At 49.7% G+C, this 14,938-nt stretch overlaps 7 protein-coding genes across 7 annotated transcripts; 4 read left to right on the top strand and 3 right to left on the bottom strand.

Annotated features, from left to right (window-relative positions):
- Nucleotides 1-226: 226 nt before the first annotated feature.
- Nucleotides 227-851, top strand: MLC1 (Mlc1p; the record flags this gene model as incomplete). Its single annotated transcript, XM_076681875.1, has 5 exons — nucleotides 227-232; nucleotides 280-442; nucleotides 487-627; nucleotides 678-773; nucleotides 823-851. 5 exons carry the CDS (start codon nucleotides 227-229, stop codon nucleotides 849-851), a joined length of 435 nt encoding a protein of 144 aa, XP_076543832.1.
- A 276-nt stretch (nucleotides 852-1,127) lies between these two features.
- On the bottom strand, nucleotides 1,128-3,900 carry ERT1 (transcription activator of gluconeogenesis Ert1p). Its single transcript, XM_076681874.1, has 4 exons — nucleotides 3,196-3,900; nucleotides 3,062-3,143; nucleotides 1,443-3,005; nucleotides 1,128-1,362 (listed from the first exon to the last, which is right to left on the bottom strand). The coding sequence occupies exons 1-3, from the start codon at nucleotides 3,253-3,255 to the stop codon at nucleotides 1,603-1,605; spliced, it is 1,545 nt and encodes a 514-aa protein (XP_076543831.1). The 5' UTR covers nucleotides 3,256-3,900; the 3' UTR covers nucleotides 1,128-1,362; nucleotides 1,443-1,602.
- Nucleotides 3,901-5,231: 1,331 nt separating this feature from the next.
- Nucleotides 5,232-6,391, top strand: ARC1 (Arc1p; the record flags this gene model as incomplete). The annotated part of the gene is made up of 2 exons (XM_076681873.1): nucleotides 5,232-5,297; nucleotides 5,351-6,391. The coding sequence occupies 2 exons, from the start codon at nucleotides 5,232-5,234 to the stop codon at nucleotides 6,389-6,391; spliced, it is 1,107 nt and encodes a 368-aa protein (XP_076543830.1).
- Nucleotides 6,392-7,061: 670 nt separating this feature from the next.
- On the top strand, nucleotides 7,062-8,222 carry DOM34 (ribosome dissociation factor DOM34; the record flags this gene model as incomplete). Its single annotated transcript, XM_076681872.1, has 1 exon — nucleotides 7,062-8,222. The coding sequence occupies one exon, from the start codon at nucleotides 7,062-7,064 to the stop codon at nucleotides 8,220-8,222; it is 1,161 nt and encodes a 386-aa protein (XP_076543829.1).
- A 299-nt stretch (nucleotides 8,223-8,521) lies between these two features.
- TRVA0_001S04742 (Tim17/Tim22/Tim23/Pmp24 family protein) lies at nucleotides 8,522-9,205 on the bottom strand (the record flags this gene model as incomplete). The annotated part of the gene is made up of 1 exon (XM_076681871.1): nucleotides 8,522-9,205. The coding sequence occupies one exon, from the start codon at nucleotides 9,203-9,205 to the stop codon at nucleotides 8,522-8,524; it is 684 nt and encodes a 227-aa protein (XP_076543828.1).
- Nucleotides 9,206-9,469: 264 nt separating this feature from the next.
- VVS1 (Vvs1p) lies at nucleotides 9,470-10,884 on the top strand (the record flags this gene model as incomplete). The annotated part of the gene is made up of 2 exons (XM_076681870.1): nucleotides 9,470-9,490; nucleotides 9,544-10,884. 2 exons carry the CDS (start codon nucleotides 9,470-9,472, stop codon nucleotides 10,882-10,884), a joined length of 1,362 nt encoding a protein of 453 aa, XP_076543827.1.
- A 465-nt stretch (nucleotides 10,885-11,349) lies between these two features.
- On the bottom strand, nucleotides 11,350-14,700 carry TRVA0_001S04698 (uncharacterized protein; the record flags this gene model as incomplete). Its single annotated transcript, XM_076681869.1, has 1 exon — nucleotides 11,350-14,700. The coding sequence occupies one exon, from the start codon at nucleotides 14,698-14,700 to the stop codon at nucleotides 11,350-11,352; it is 3,351 nt and encodes a 1,116-aa protein (XP_076543826.1).
- Nucleotides 14,701-14,938: the final 238 nt, after the last annotated feature.

The raw sequence follows: 14,938 nt of genomic DNA, 5'->3' as shown, positions 1-14,938 counted from the left end.
TACCACGGTAGGGCATGTTGATTACCAGGAATAGCAACAGAACATAAGTAATACCGTTTATTTGTACCGGTAAACAATGTACCTGTGTAAAACGTAGATCTACGCAGAGTCACACGGCTGTAATAGAGTCGATTGAGTCGAGACACCCCCTGTCTTCGTCCCAACACGCGAAGTGACACATAAACAAACCCAGAACTCAAAACCCTCATTTTTAACCCGACAAACCATGGTTGTAAGTGATTCCTCACATCCAAAGATACCAAAATGCTAACAGCCAAGGCTTCCCAAAACACCAAGGCATACAAGGACGCTTTCGCGCTCTTCGATAAGAAGGGCACGGGCCAGATTCCCGCAGAGGCGCTGGGCGACCTGCTGCGGGCGGTGGGCCAGAACCCGACTCTCGCTGAAATCGACGAACTCGAGCGAACCGTTTCTACCGAATGTGCGTACACCATTTTAATGTAGTGGACGAACTAACCAGGATAGTCGACTTTGAGACTTTTGTGAAGATCGTGAACCGACCAGACGGGTTCCGGCCGCTGGGAGAGCCAGAGGACTACATTCGAGGCTTCCAGGTGTTCGATAAGGACCAGACTGGGTTCATTGGCGTCGGCGAGCTGAGATACAGTAAGCATACAGTAACGGGAATTGGGAGAGAATTGACTAATCACTTGTAGTTCTTACCTCTTTGGGCGAGAAGCTGACCGATGCTGAGGTCGACGAGCTTCTCAAGGGCGTCAATGTCACTCGAGACGGCAATGTCAACTATAATGGTGAGTACCCACTACAATACGCAAGAGATGCACGGCTAACCGGTTTTAGAATTCGTCAAGAGCATTCTTGCCCAGTAATCTACATAATTTATTTAGGAATCACACCCGCATCATGACTTTACCGGTTCGAAGTACCCCCAATTACATCTGGTACAGCGTATGTTCGAGGGCCAGCCCTCGAGCTCCCGTAGTTGGGGGCTCTGCCCCCAAACCCCCGTTACAACGTTACAAACTATTGGTTACACTGAAGCAAACTCCCAACCTGTAACAAAATTCCTGTGTTACAAATGTAGCCCCAAACCCTCCGCGAAGCGGAGCCTCAGGGGGGTTTGGGGGGATCAGGTAGAGCGTATATTCAAGGGCCCGTCCTCAAGCTATCTAGGAGAGCATAACTTGACCGGTACATTAAACATTAACTGAATCTGTCGGAGCCAGCTCTCTTCGGAGTTATACATTAACCGAAGCGGTAGGAATCCCTATTCCGAGTCAGATCGAGGATTAGCTGAACCCGTAGGAGGCCCTTCGGAATTGCCATTAACCGAAGGCTGTAGGAAGCCCTATTCCGAGGCGGGTCGAGGCTGTACTGAAGCTATAGGAGGGTTAGCCCTTTTCGGAGTTAGGTTGCGGGGCGTTCAACCAATCACACCCCAGAGAGTTTTTTTTACGTACATAAGAAACAGTCTACTGTCGTCATTGCATGTCGTAATGTCGGTTAGAGTCGTCTCCGAAAAATTATCGTCGCAGCACCGGTGAAATCTGGGGAACGACGATCTTCCGAAAAATTATCGTAAAATAAATAAAAAGTAACGGATACTTTGTAGGGCTTCCATCAAGCAAGGATGGGGAGGAAATTGCCTATAATCATCATGGGGATGCCAAACACATCCCGCTTAAGAGTCCACATACTGGCCGTCTTGATGCGCTTGCCCTGCGGGGTTAGCAAAGTGCACTCGCTCATCATGGCGCCGCGGGAGTCGCCAAACGCAATGTTGGAGAACATTTCAAAGTACTCGAGCACGGAATTGTCGTCCATGAGCTCGACAATGAACGTCTGCCGATCCAACAGCCGCTCTCGCGACCAACCCGTCAGGATGCAGAACTCCTTGCCCACAGCCGTGACCTGGCCCGTCCGCCTCCACACGATGGTCGGCGTGCCCGAATAGGAAATGAACTTCTCGTACTCCATCAGCGTGCGCTGGAAGCATTGCTCCATGAAGATGAGATCGTCCTCCTGGAGGGTGTTGGTGCACGCAATGAACGAAGGGCGGTACCGCGCCATGCACCGCGCCATCTTCATGAGCTGTTCCTTCTGGAACCGCGACCGGAGATACGCAATGAGGCCGTGGTATGCAGGAGTGTACGAATATGGTCGCCGTATGTAGCGGTATATGTCGGCAGGCTCTTTGAGTCGGCGCCAATTCGGCTCGTGGCTGGCAAATGGGGCCACATCCGCCATTACCCCAAACCCTTCGCGTCCCGAGGTGGGATTGTCAGTTATAGCAAACGATATGGGGCGCTTCGGGGTATTATCGTTCAGCCAGCTGGCGTCGCTTATGCTCTGGCTGGGGCTCGAGTCGAATCCCATAGAAGAAAGCACATCGGTCAAGTTCTGTTCGCCCAATGTGTAATGGTTCAACTGGTTTGACGCATCAGGGATGGCCGGAGGCGAGGCGTCACTTATCGACGGGCTCGATTCCACCACGGAAGCGTGTCCGGGGCTATGGCCATGTAGAATATTACTGATAATACGGTACTCATGGGTGATCGCAGAGGACTGGAAGCTACTCCCGGTGCTATGGCGGTGGTGAGTACTAGTTGGATCCTGGATCAGGGTATTATTAGGGTCCAGTGTTCCGATCTGATGAGGGTTATTGTTAACGTTAGTATTGGGCGTAGACGGGGCGAGAGTATAGTTATTACTGAACCCGTAGGAATGCATCCCAGGCTGCTGATACGAAGGAACCGGCCCTGGAATAGGTACTGCTCGCTGCTGGGGCTGCTTTGCAGGCTGCGGGGGCAGGCTACTGGCATTGTGCTCCTGCTTCAGCTTCGACTTGGCCCGCCCTCTACGACGATTCGCAGCAGCCGCAGCCGCAGCAGCAGCCTCTGCGGAGAGCGTCCCAGCCGATGCAAGAGAATCGGGCACATCCTGGAGGTATTTGGCCTTTTTACGCGTGCCGTCTCGGCAAGTATCTGCCAAGCCTCTCATCACACATCTCTCACATGGCCGATCTATTAGTATTAGTTAGTATAATCCCTCCAAGATTGGAAAAATTGGTGGTACGCACTATTATCGCAGGTCAAATGAGTTCTCTGGCAGTGAACGCATGCCCGATTAGCTTTTCGTCGCTTCGGTTTGCCTGTTCTGGGCTATTATGGGTTAGTTCTCCGATCCGACAAGGTGTCGCGACAATTTACCTACGCTTATGACGACTTCGGACTCGGTCTTTATCGCCTCCTTCACGGCGGTAGGAACGGTCATTCTCGTCGTGTGAATACGGGGAAAGAGCCTTCGTTCGGGATTATTAGGTTCTATCTTCGGGGGATGCAGGCATTATATACATATCCAAGCCGTGCAGACGATCCGAACAAAAAAAAACCTGCTGTGTGTCTCCTAGAAGCGTTTCGCTGCAGATGTGCTCATGCCGGGGCAAAGCAGAGGATTCCTGAAATGCGGAGATGGAGGGGGGAGAAACACGGGGAAAGGGCGGGCTGGTTCCGAGTCCCCTCGGTTATTCCCGGTCAGCCGTGCTCTCGATAGCCCTCTCGGCCGAGCGAACCAGCGAGGCTGACAGGCGGTAATACGGAGGGCTATAACCATAGTTTATGAAGTATGTCCGCTGGAAAGGGCACAATTTTTGACAATCTTTGGGTATTAGAGAGCTTCGGCGGAGGCGAGGCTACCTGCCGGATATCTCCTTCTTGTCTGCTGGAACTGGACAGTTTTGGTGGGGGGAGAAAGAACTACCTCCTCCGTGGTAGTCCTAGTAGGGGTAGCATAATGCATTATAGCTCGGAATCAGTTTCACTGAGTTAACTCGGTGACAGGCCTTTCCAACGGAAAAACCCTTACTCTCCTATACGGATCTGCTCTCTCCGAATACTTAGCCCAAGCTACATGAGTCATGAAATCGGAATATTCTGGCTTGGAGTTTGTTGAGTTTGGGGGTTCTCGGGGGGATGGTAAGACATTTATATATTGGCGCTATACCACAATAGTTATGAAATTCACGACTTCGACTAAGTGATACCAATAACGAGATTATATTTAGAATACGGTAGTGAATGGGAATATAAATATTTGTGGATTTGATTTTTAACTTTCCAATGTCGCCGTTTTGAGCTCTTCAAATATCGTATTGAACTGATGAATAACTGTGAAATTCACGACTTCGACTACCGGTAAGTGACACCAGGGGTTACGTTTAAAATAGTTGATGGAAATTTTTAAAGATGATGGATTTGGTTTTTAACTTCCAATACCTCCTATGAACTTCAAGTACCGGTAGTAAACTTCACGACTTCGACTACCGGTAAGTGATATTATCAATAACGAGGCTATTTTTATAATTACCGGTAGATGGTTAATGGAAGTATAGATATTGATGGATTTAATTTTTATCTTTTAAATGTCTCGTTTTGAGTTCTTCAATTATCGTACCAGTATTGGAGGGTTGATGAAAAACCGTTAGGTGTGTGAACTCCACGACTTCGACCAACTGATACCGGTAGTAATAACATATTATGTTTATATCCAGAGCTGTTAGAGCTGCTAATGGGTATATAAATATTAATGGATTGATTTTCAGCTTTCAAATGCTTCCGTCTTGAGCCCTTTAAGTATCGCGTATTACCGGCCATATCTAAGCTACAATTATTTAAAGGTTTGTCACAAATTTCATGTACCTAGATTAGTCCTCCTTCGCCCTAGGCAGCTGAAATAATCAAGATCATTACTATTATTATTACAGTAATATTTGTACAAATAAGATAAGCTATTGCGTATCGGAGCGCTGAGTCGTCTCCGTTTCTCTTTTAGGCGTTTGTTAGAAACTTCATGTAGCTGGTTTAATCCTCCTTCGCTCTAGGCAACGGATGTTAACCAATATCATTGTTATTAATATTGGAGCAGACAAGATAAAGCAATTGATACCATAAATAATAAACCATCTCGGTAGTGAAGCCTAAAGCTATTATGTATGATGGACGTGAAGAGGCCAAGTCACTCAGCAAATCAATTTTACACATTGGACAGTACTCTAGTATACATTCGCATTCATTAAGCAAATAGGAAATACCACCATTAATGAACCCATATAATACCAATGGAATACAGTGTAGACACACTGATTATCGTCCTCGGTTAGTCAGTGACGTGAAAAATTAAGTTAAGTCGTTAAGTCGGGGCGGCCAAAATGAAAAATTCAAGCAGCCCCCTTTTCGGCTACACCTCAAACGATGACTTCAGTAGACGAGCTTACCAAGACCTTTGCTGAGTCCTTGAAGCTTAGCGGCAAGGACGATGTACGTGCGGCCAACTTCCAGCCTTTTGATGGACAATTGCTAACCTCTTTTAGGCCAATACCGCTTTGATCGAGAAGGTCGATACCAAGGGCCTCACCGAGCTGCAGAACGCCGAATTGCGACAGTGGCTGACTCTGTCTAGCCGATTCCCAGACGGTTTGGACCAGCTGAATGAGACCCTCAAGTCGCGAACCTACCTGCTCAACGACTCTACCAGCGTCACCGTTGCTGACGCCATTGTGCTCTCTCGAGTGCTGCCACTTGTCAAGGAGTGGAAGGAGGACCAGATCATTGCCCAGCGACACATTGTGCGATGGGTTGACCTTGTCCAGAACTCTGTCAATGTCGAGGACAAGCTTGTAGTGAAGGTGGACTTGGAGGCTCCTCGAGAGTTCAAGGCCAAGCCGGAGAAGAAGGGCGGCGATAAGAAGGCCGATAAGAAGGCTGAGGGTGAGGCCAAGACCAAGGCCGAGGCTAAGCCCGAGGAGGAGAAGAAGAACGACCGAGCTGACAAGAAGGACGGCGTCAAGAAGGAGAAGAAGAAGAAGGAGAAGAAGCCACAGCCCGAGAAGGTTGAGGTCCCAGTGACTCCAGGCATGATTGACCTCCGAGTCGGCTGGATCGAGAAGGCTGTTAAGCACCCCGACGCTGACTCCTTGTACGTGTCCACTATCCACATGGGCGATGAGGAGGGTCCACGAACTGTGTGCTCTGGTCTTGTCAAGTATATCCCAATCGAGCAGATGCAGGACCGAAAGGTTGTTGTCGTGGCCAACCTCAAGCCAGTCAGCATGCGAGGCATTAAGTCCACTGCCATGGTTCTGTGCGCCTCTGATGAGAACACTGTAGAGTTTGTCAACCCGCCAGCGGACTCCAAGGCCGGTGACAAGATCTTCTTTGAGACTTATGACACGGAGCCAGAGAAGCAGCTGAACCCGAAGAAGAAGATCTGGGAGCAGATCCAGCCGGGTTTCACCACCACCGACAAGTTGGAGGTTATTTACAAGAAGGAGGGCGAGCCAGACCGAAAGCTGGTCAACAAGGCTGGCGAGCTGTGTCTTGTCTCGTCTCTTGTCAACGCCCAGGTGCGATAAATGTATATCTTGAAATTCAGTAGATAACAATGATTATGAATGATTTAGCGCCGCCAACGGGGGTTTGGGGGGCAGAGCCCCCCTACTACGGGGTCTGGGGCAGCGCCCCGGGATCAATTGAGGTCAAAAATTTGCACTATTCTACCAGGAGCTGTACATTCACCTTGGTATATTACACTGTTATTTCTACGAGCTTGATAGGTATTATTATAATGATTTCAAAGTACAAGGCACTGTAATCCTACCATCAGCCGCATCAGCCGCTTGTGGTGCGGCGAGGCTACCTCACTTTATTGTACACACATTGCTTCGGCCACATTGATAAGTAAGCAGCAATTTAGTCAGATTAGACTAGAAGACAATTTCACACTTTCAGCTTTTGCATAATTAAAAAATTGAGATACCAATAGCACTTTACAATTGGCTGTGACCTGTGTCCTTTGAGTTCACCATTTGTAACCGATAAACTGTGCAGCCACTTCGCCACAACAACCTACGATATTATAATACTGCTGTGATCATACTTTTCTTTTATCAAAAGATTTAATAGCGATAAAGAATAATAATCTCGACCGTTACCCGATAGAGTAAGGTGGTGATTGACGTTCAACGGTCCTTTATGTTCACTTTTCATCCCAAGCTACCGACAAATCAACGACCAGATAATTAAATGCACCCGGTTGCGCTAGACAGAATATCCATCGGCGGCGAGGGCCAGGTCCGGATCCTCCCCGACGATAAGGAGGACATGTGGGCCATATACAATGTTTTGCGAGTGGGCGACGAAGTCCAAACCGTCACCGTGCGTAAGGTGAACGCATCAAAGGATCCGTCCTCCAAGGATCAGGTCCGCAAGCGATTCCGCCTCAACATCACCGTCGAGAAGATAGAATACGAGCCCTCGGACGGCGAGATCCGGGTCAAGGGCAGGACGACCGACGAAGAGATTGCAGAGATCCCGACCGGATCATACCAGTCCTTCTCGCTCCAACCAGGCAGTGATTTCAAGCTGTACAAAGAGAGGTGGGACGCCATGGACTTTGGATATCTACAAACCATTGGAAACCCTGATGCCAAGGCGGAGGTGGGGGCTGTGGCCATGCAGGAGGGCCTGGCGAACATATGCCTAATCACGGAGAACATGACGGTGGTAAAAAGACGAATTGAAGTCGTTCTGCCGCGGAAGAAACGAGGTGACAACTCGGGGTATGAAAAGGGGGTAAAGAAGTTCTATGCGCAAGTATACGAGGCGATGATCCGGCTACTGGACATGGAAAAGCTCAAGGCGATTATTATTGCCTCGCCGGGCTTCGTCGCCCGCAACTTTATGGACTATACGTTCCAGCGAGCCGTGGACGATAACGACAAAATCATCACAAAGAACAAGGCCAAATTTTTGGTGGCCCATGCGTCGACAGGGCACGTGCATGCGCTCAATGAGATTCTAAAGGATCCGGGCCTCCAGAAGCAACTATCGAACACAAAATACGGTAAGGAAGTAGCGACATTGGACAAATTCTTCAAGTCGCTCAATGACGACGATATGAGAGCGTGGTATGGCCCGAAGCACGTTGCGGCGGCCGTTGAGCAGGGCGCCGTGTCTGATCTGTTGATTGCCGACAAGCTGTTTAGGAGCGACGATGTTAATACGAGGAGGAGGTATATCGACATGGTTGAGAATGTCAAGAATCTTGGCGGAGAAGCATTGATACTTTCGAGTATGCACGAGACCGGCGAGCAATTGAACCAGATCACAGGTATTGCCTGCATACTCAAGTACCCAATGCCCGAGCTGGACGATATAGAAGACGATGATTCGGACGAAGAATGAAAAAAATTCACTCCGCTCTCCTAGTTTTAGTATTGTAGTGAAATTGTCCCCCCAAACCCCCCCCTAAGGCTCCGCTACGCGGAGATTCAGTCACGACAAATTGTTACAGGGATCTTGATACAGGTTGGGAGTTTGTTACAGTGTAACGGAAAGGTTGTTACGTTGTAACCAGGGGGTCTGGGGGCTGGCCCCCAGCTACGGGAGCTCGAGGGCTGGCCCTCGAATATCCACTCTAGCGTAGTGAAATTGGGGGAGGTTATGACAAAATAGATTTACAGGATCATTACAGTCGTGAAATTTTAAATCTTTTGAGGGTCAGGCTTGTTCTTTCGCATCCAGTTCATATACCAAACGCTGTTTCCCCTCTGGAATCGCATAAAGTCTTGCAGGGCGCCACTGGCGGCACCAAAGATCATAAACGCCCGGGCAGATCTCAGTGCCTGCCTCCGGCTGAGATGATTCGAAATGCCATATGCGAATCCGGCAATGCCAGACGCCATGATCGTAGATCCGGCATCAATAACGCCTCTCATGCGATCAATATATGCCTCAAGGCCAAAGTACATAGTCGCAAGAGCCGCATACTTTGTGCCTCTCTTGACTCCAGTGACAATGCCATCTTTGATGATAACATAATTCTTCCGCTTGTGGTAGAAATACCATCCGCCTTTAGTCGTCGGCATGCGGTGAGCGTTCTCGGCAAGATACTGAAGCGCAGAGTGCCGGAACCCTCTATAGAACCCATTTATCAAACCATAGCCTCCACCGATCATACCAGCCAATGCAATTCTGGGCGCTGGAGCTATCGAAAGCCGCTGATTCCTATTATATGCAGCAATCTTGGCCCTCAGCTCCTCATCCACGATCTTTGGAGTCTCCTGGGGGACTAACTCTGGTTCAGCAGGAGCCTCAACTGTAACATCTGCTACAGCCTCCGGAGAGGGCCTCTCCTCAGCTGGTTTATCCTCCTTCTTCCAGAACATATCAGCCTTAGGTCCGCTCAGATCAGTTAGGGCTGCAAATTCTATACGTTGTCGGACCTCCGCGAATATATGCACTCCTCCCGCATGGGGGCGACGCTATCACCTTGCATCGACCGCAAGGACCAAGTGGAGCCTTTAATCCACGTATTTTTGTCCTATATAGCGCAATAAATACCCGTAGACCGTAGAGTGTAGTCCTTCAAAATGTCTGGAGGAATCACTACGAGACTCGTGTGCGCAATTGCTGTGGCATGTGTCTCGACAATGCAGTTTGGATACCATTTGGTAAGTATATACCTTGTTACTTGTGAGATTAGTTCGCTAATGGAGGGGGATAGGCTGAGTTGAATGCTCCTCAGGATGTGATCACCTGTAAGGGTTTGGATCCCCTGAAGTCTGATTGCATTCCAATGGGCCCTGAAGGGGTGGGTGTTATGAATAGCATGTGTGCTTTAGGCATTATGGCTGGTTCAATGGTGGCTGGACCGTTTGCTGGTCGGTTTGGCAGGAAGAAGATGCTTCTGTTGCAGTGTATTGCACTCATATTTGGCCCAATTTACATGTCCAAGGCCGCATCACTCGGCGATATGTCAATTGGGCGGTTTATTGCTGGAGTGGGATCAGGCTCTGCTGTCGTAGTGACTCCGATTTACGTATCGGAGGTAAGCCCTGCCTCCAAGCGAGGATTGTTTGGCGCAATGAGCCAGTTGTCGGTCAATTTGGGTATTCTGCTGACCCAGACCCTTGGCGTTTTCTACGCGAATGAGTTTGAGTGGAGAAAGATCCTTTTTGCTGGCGGCATGATTGGCCTCATCAATGCTATTCTGTTGCCTTTCTTTGTCATTGAGAGCCCCAAATGGCTTGTTCTCAATGGTATGGTTGATGAGGCCAAAATAGCTCTGGCCCACCTCCGGCCTGCACATGCTCATCTGGACGAGGAAATTGCTATTTGGAAAACCTCCCATGAGCGCTCCAACCAACAAGAAGGAGAAGAAGAGCAAACTCTTTTGGATGGTTCTGACAATGACAGTGTAAAATCCTATGGCTCTCAACAGGTTGGATTGTACGAATTCTGCGTCGGCGCTGAGTACCGTCGTCCTTTGATGGCGGTTGTTGGTATCATGGTCATCCAGCAGCTTTGCGGAATCAACTCAATTGTGTTCTACGGGGTTTCTATTTTGAGCTCTACGCTTCCAACATACTCCGCTATCATCAACGTTGGAATCTCGCTCTTGAACTGTATCGTTACTGCATCCGCCGCCAAGCCAATTGATAAATATGGCAGGAGACCTCTGCTGTACTTGTCCACGGCGGGAATGGGCATTACATCATTGCTTCTTACTGCTGGTCTTCTTTTGGACTGGGGCGTCCTGGCTTCGTTGGCTGCCGCGGCATTTGTCGTCTCCTTCGCCTCTGGTCTCGGGCCAATTCCATTCCTCATCGTTTCTGAGCTGACCCCTCCACAAGCAGTCGGCATTGCCCAGTCGGTAGCAACCGTAGCAAACGGAGCCTCAACGTTCCTTATCGGGCTCATTTTCCCCATCCTCAAAGCAGGACTCGGCGATTGCGTGTTTTTGGTGTTCACTTTGACGTGTCTTGTTTCGTTGGTGTATATTCGACGATTCATCCCGGAAACGAAAGGCTTTGTGTCTGCCCACCAGGTCTGGACCAACGCTTAATCTATAGAATCTGTACAACGTGGATAGCTATTCATACACACTATATACACTATCAAAATAATACCCGGCCTGGTATAACACATAATTCATCAAGACTAGGGCTTAAATCAAGCAGAAGTCGTACAACATGGACTTATGGATAGCTATTAGCATGCGGAGCCCAGTCCCCCCCTCCCCCAATTACATTTGGCAGAAAGGCATTCGAGGGCCAGCCCTCGAGCTCCCGTAACTGGGGGCTCTGCCCCCAAACCCCCGTCACATCAGCCAAATCTCCGCGTAGCGGAGCTTCAGGGGGGTTTGGGGGGACTGGTCCCCCCAATTACACCAGGTAGAAGGGTAGTCGAAGGAGTGATAAATCTAATGATTAAGCGAGCTACTAAACAATAAGCGACTAAAAAAATTAAATAAACGATATTAAACTGTCATTAATCATTACAAGATCATCTATAATACATAATATATTCATCAACAAGACGGCAACGCAAGGACGGAAGGAGAAACAGTAGCGGTTGGTACAGGACAGACGCCATGCGATAGCACTGTCACAGCACGCTCCTCGTCGAACACCCGCCCAATGAAGCAGAACGTAATCAAGTCTCGGATTTTGGTACCCATATAATCCACCTGGCCTGTCAGCCATGGCAGCTTATCAGTGTATTTCGCCAGCGTAATAAAAAGCACAATCAAGAATGCAGGAATCCAGAACAAGAACAACATTCGATCGTTCTGCAACTGCTTACGCGTCCTGTCCCAGTTGGCGATAAACTGTTCCTCGACATTTTCCTCGGAATCGCTCGAACTCAACACCGCAGCCATCTTGTCATCATCGTCATCCACTACAGCCGCAGCAGCAGCAGCCGCAGCAACAGCATCTACAGACGAATGGACATGGCGGCTGCTGGAGGCAGCAGCCTCGGGGTATAGCTCATCGTATCGCGGCGGTGCACTGGATTCTCGATCCTCTTGGATCTGTGGCATGAAGTACTTCCACATCCTTTTAATGTTATTGGGCTGGCTCGTAATCGTACTGTCGCTCTCATTCCCGCTCTGAGGGCTACTCGAAGGCGACTGAGACCGCTCTCCAACAACAACGACTTCTCCTTGCTCATCAAGCTTAGGCCGCCTTCGGACATCGTGCTTTCGATAAATATAATTAAGCACATCATCCCAGCTGACAATATCCCAGTGCATCTTGTTTCTGGCATTGCTGGACACCCTCTTGATGTACTTGGATATGTTCTGTGCGGTGCTTGGAGATCGCGGGGCCTCGTTAGGGTTCAACGATTCAACTTCTTCGTCGTCCTCGTAGTCAAATTCACCATCTTCGGACCAGCCACTGTTACCGTCACTATCATACTCATCATCGTACAGCAGACGAGACACGGAAGTCGACGACCTGTCTCGCTTGATACCGGATCGAGAAACGTATCGGTAGTCATCCTCGTCCGAGATAATACTATCCAAGGTGGACGAAGAACTGTTACGCATGCTTCGACTGAATTTGGCGTCTTCAGCTTCCGGCAACAAGTCCACTACGTGCGCCTGGGCTAAATCTCGGGGGACACGGCCGGACAAATCCTTGACAAACGGATTGGCATGCCCTCGGAGGAGCTTCTGAATGAACTTCGCGTGGCCATGGAACGCAGCATAGTGAAGCGGAGCCATGCCGTTGAAGTCGACACAGTCAAGCTTGGCTCCTTCAGCAATCAAAGCGACAAGCACCTTGGTGTACCCCAAAGCCGCCGCGAGATGCAGCATAGTCTGGCCCTCCGAGTTACGCAGCTGCCAGTTGGGCAGTTTACCCTGGTCGTTGACATGAACCAGTTCAATGCACCGGAGAACAACAAACTCGTGGTTCACTTTATTGATGGTATTGCCGTTAACCGGGCCATTCCCGGCGGAACCGCCGCTAGCAGAGCCGTTTCGCTCGTCGGCATTACCCTGATGGACAATCCTCATGGCGATGTTTCGTGCGTCCTCTAGTTTGCCGTTCATTTTCATGCCAATGACCTGCAGAGCCAGTTCAATGAGCTGTCGGTCCGTATCGTCGTAATACGTGAAGATCTGCGGGTTATTGAGGATATTGTACCCCTGGAACGTGACGACGACTGGACCAGGACTCGTAGCGGGAGGCAAGCGCACGACAATGGTCGAGGCACTCCAGAACTGGGTCTGCGTCGCTGGGTTTCCGCCAAACACCGCTATCATGCCTTCCTCGAAGTTATCACCCAGCAGAGTGATTTCAACTCCGCCCCGAACAGGGCCCTGAGCAGGGATAATCCGTTTAATTTGGGGCGGCGGTCTACCGAAACCGCTCATTGGAGACGTCATGCCGCCATTCTGCACAAGAGGGTTCACAGCAGAAGCTCGAGACATGCCGTCTGAAGACTGGGGAGAGGGCATTTCCGGGCGATTAGTTAACAGAGGGGTGGCTAGGTTTGGAGGGCTGGTGGACGAATTATTGCGATTAAGCTGGAAACTGGGCACTTGAGACCGAGAGGGACCCGCTGGAGTGTTCCAGTCATTCTCTCGCCGTCGTTTGAGGCCGCCGCTGGCCGAATAATCGCTATTCATTGCTTCAGAAGACTCCTCCATTGACGCTGGAGAGGGCATCTCGGAGCCAGGCCAGCTGAACATAGACCCTGGAGCAGTAGACGGAGGGTGCGGAAACAGCGACCCCTTTTGGTCGACTTGTTCAGTCTTGATATCATTTTCGTTGTTGCCCGGCTTAGCTGGAGTTGCCATTGGCTGCATCTTGGGATCCTTGTGGTCGTCGGTGATTAGTATAGGACTAGACATAGCCTGCGCGACAACTTCATTCGTTTCATCTCGCAGCGTGAAGATAACCCGGAACCCTTGCGTCGCATTATGGTGTCTGCCGTAGCACGCCAACCGCATAGGCAGTTCAATCTCCTTAGCGCGCAGAGTCTCGTTGTTAATATTACACTCCTTGGTCAGAGACATGAGCAGTACCTCGCGACAGTTGAATATAGCCAGTTTACGCTGTCGCTCTACACTCCAATGCTCCTTCTCGTTAAAATCAATGTTTTTCTTCCGCGAAGCCCGCTTCTCCTCTCGGTTCATACATCGCTGGCAGATCATAATCTTCTTATCCGGCTCGGTGCTGGAAATAACATCAACATCCAAATGAAGAATACCCGGCTGGGGAGTAAACGGGTCTTTAAGCTGGAACTTAGGTCTGGCAATGGTATTTGACGGCAGATGAATCAACTGAGCATCGGGAGGCGGACTAATCACCAACCGGCACCGGATCTGTGTTTCGACTCGCGATTTCGATGGTAACTCCCCAATCTTTAACTGGTACTTCCTAGGAGAGATCTGATGGTCCGGCGATTCCAGCAACCGGTAAACGCCCTCTGTGGAAACCGTGGGCTCTGGAACGGCCGGAGTATCCAGCGCACTATACTGCTTGCCGAACGAGAAACTGCTGAGCTTCTCCTGGGCGGACTTGTTGCTATTATAGGCCTGCATAAAGTCCTTCGGCGAGTTCGTCCCCCCCAGTTTTTTGGGAACCACTCGGAACCCATTGACCTGGCTGGGCTGCTGAGGGACTTGAGGAGCATCATTCATTGGAACGTCCTCCGGAGCCGGCGGAATATTTAAGTAGTCCATTTTCGAGGAAGAGTCCATGAGTTGATCTGGGATGCGGCCGCCCTCTCCTCCGTCAAAGTTCATATAGTTCAACAGATCGTCGTCAGCGAGTTTGGGGCGCGCCATGTCGATATCATTATCGTAGAATGCCCCGGACTGAGAGAACATGGCCTCTATGTCGTCCTGAGAGTTATGTGTGTCCATTTCTTCGGGTTAGAGTACTTTAAAGTATGAGTAGCACCACTTTTCAGCCGTCGATATTGACACATCAACCTGTGGACTTGGATGGAGAAAATATTTTTATTCTCTTACAGGGTCTCTTGAAAATGGAGGTAGGGTCTCCTAAAACAAAATATTTCACCAAAAAGTTCCACCAGTAATGAGTGTAAATCGATATAGGGATCTTGCAGTACGTAATGGCCTCCGTTTGTTGGGATGCTGG

Source organism: Trichomonascus vanleenenianus (genome assembly GCF_965637985.1).
Source record: "Trichomonascus vanleenenianus strain CLIB 3782 genome assembly, contig: TRVA0_001S, whole genome shotgun sequence".
Classification (NCBI taxonomy): domain Eukaryota; kingdom Fungi; phylum Ascomycota; class Dipodascomycetes; order Dipodascales; family Trichomonascaceae; genus Blastobotrys; species Blastobotrys vanleenenianus.
Note: the sequence above shows the minus strand (reverse complement) of the source record. Positions and strands in the feature narration are given on the sequence as shown.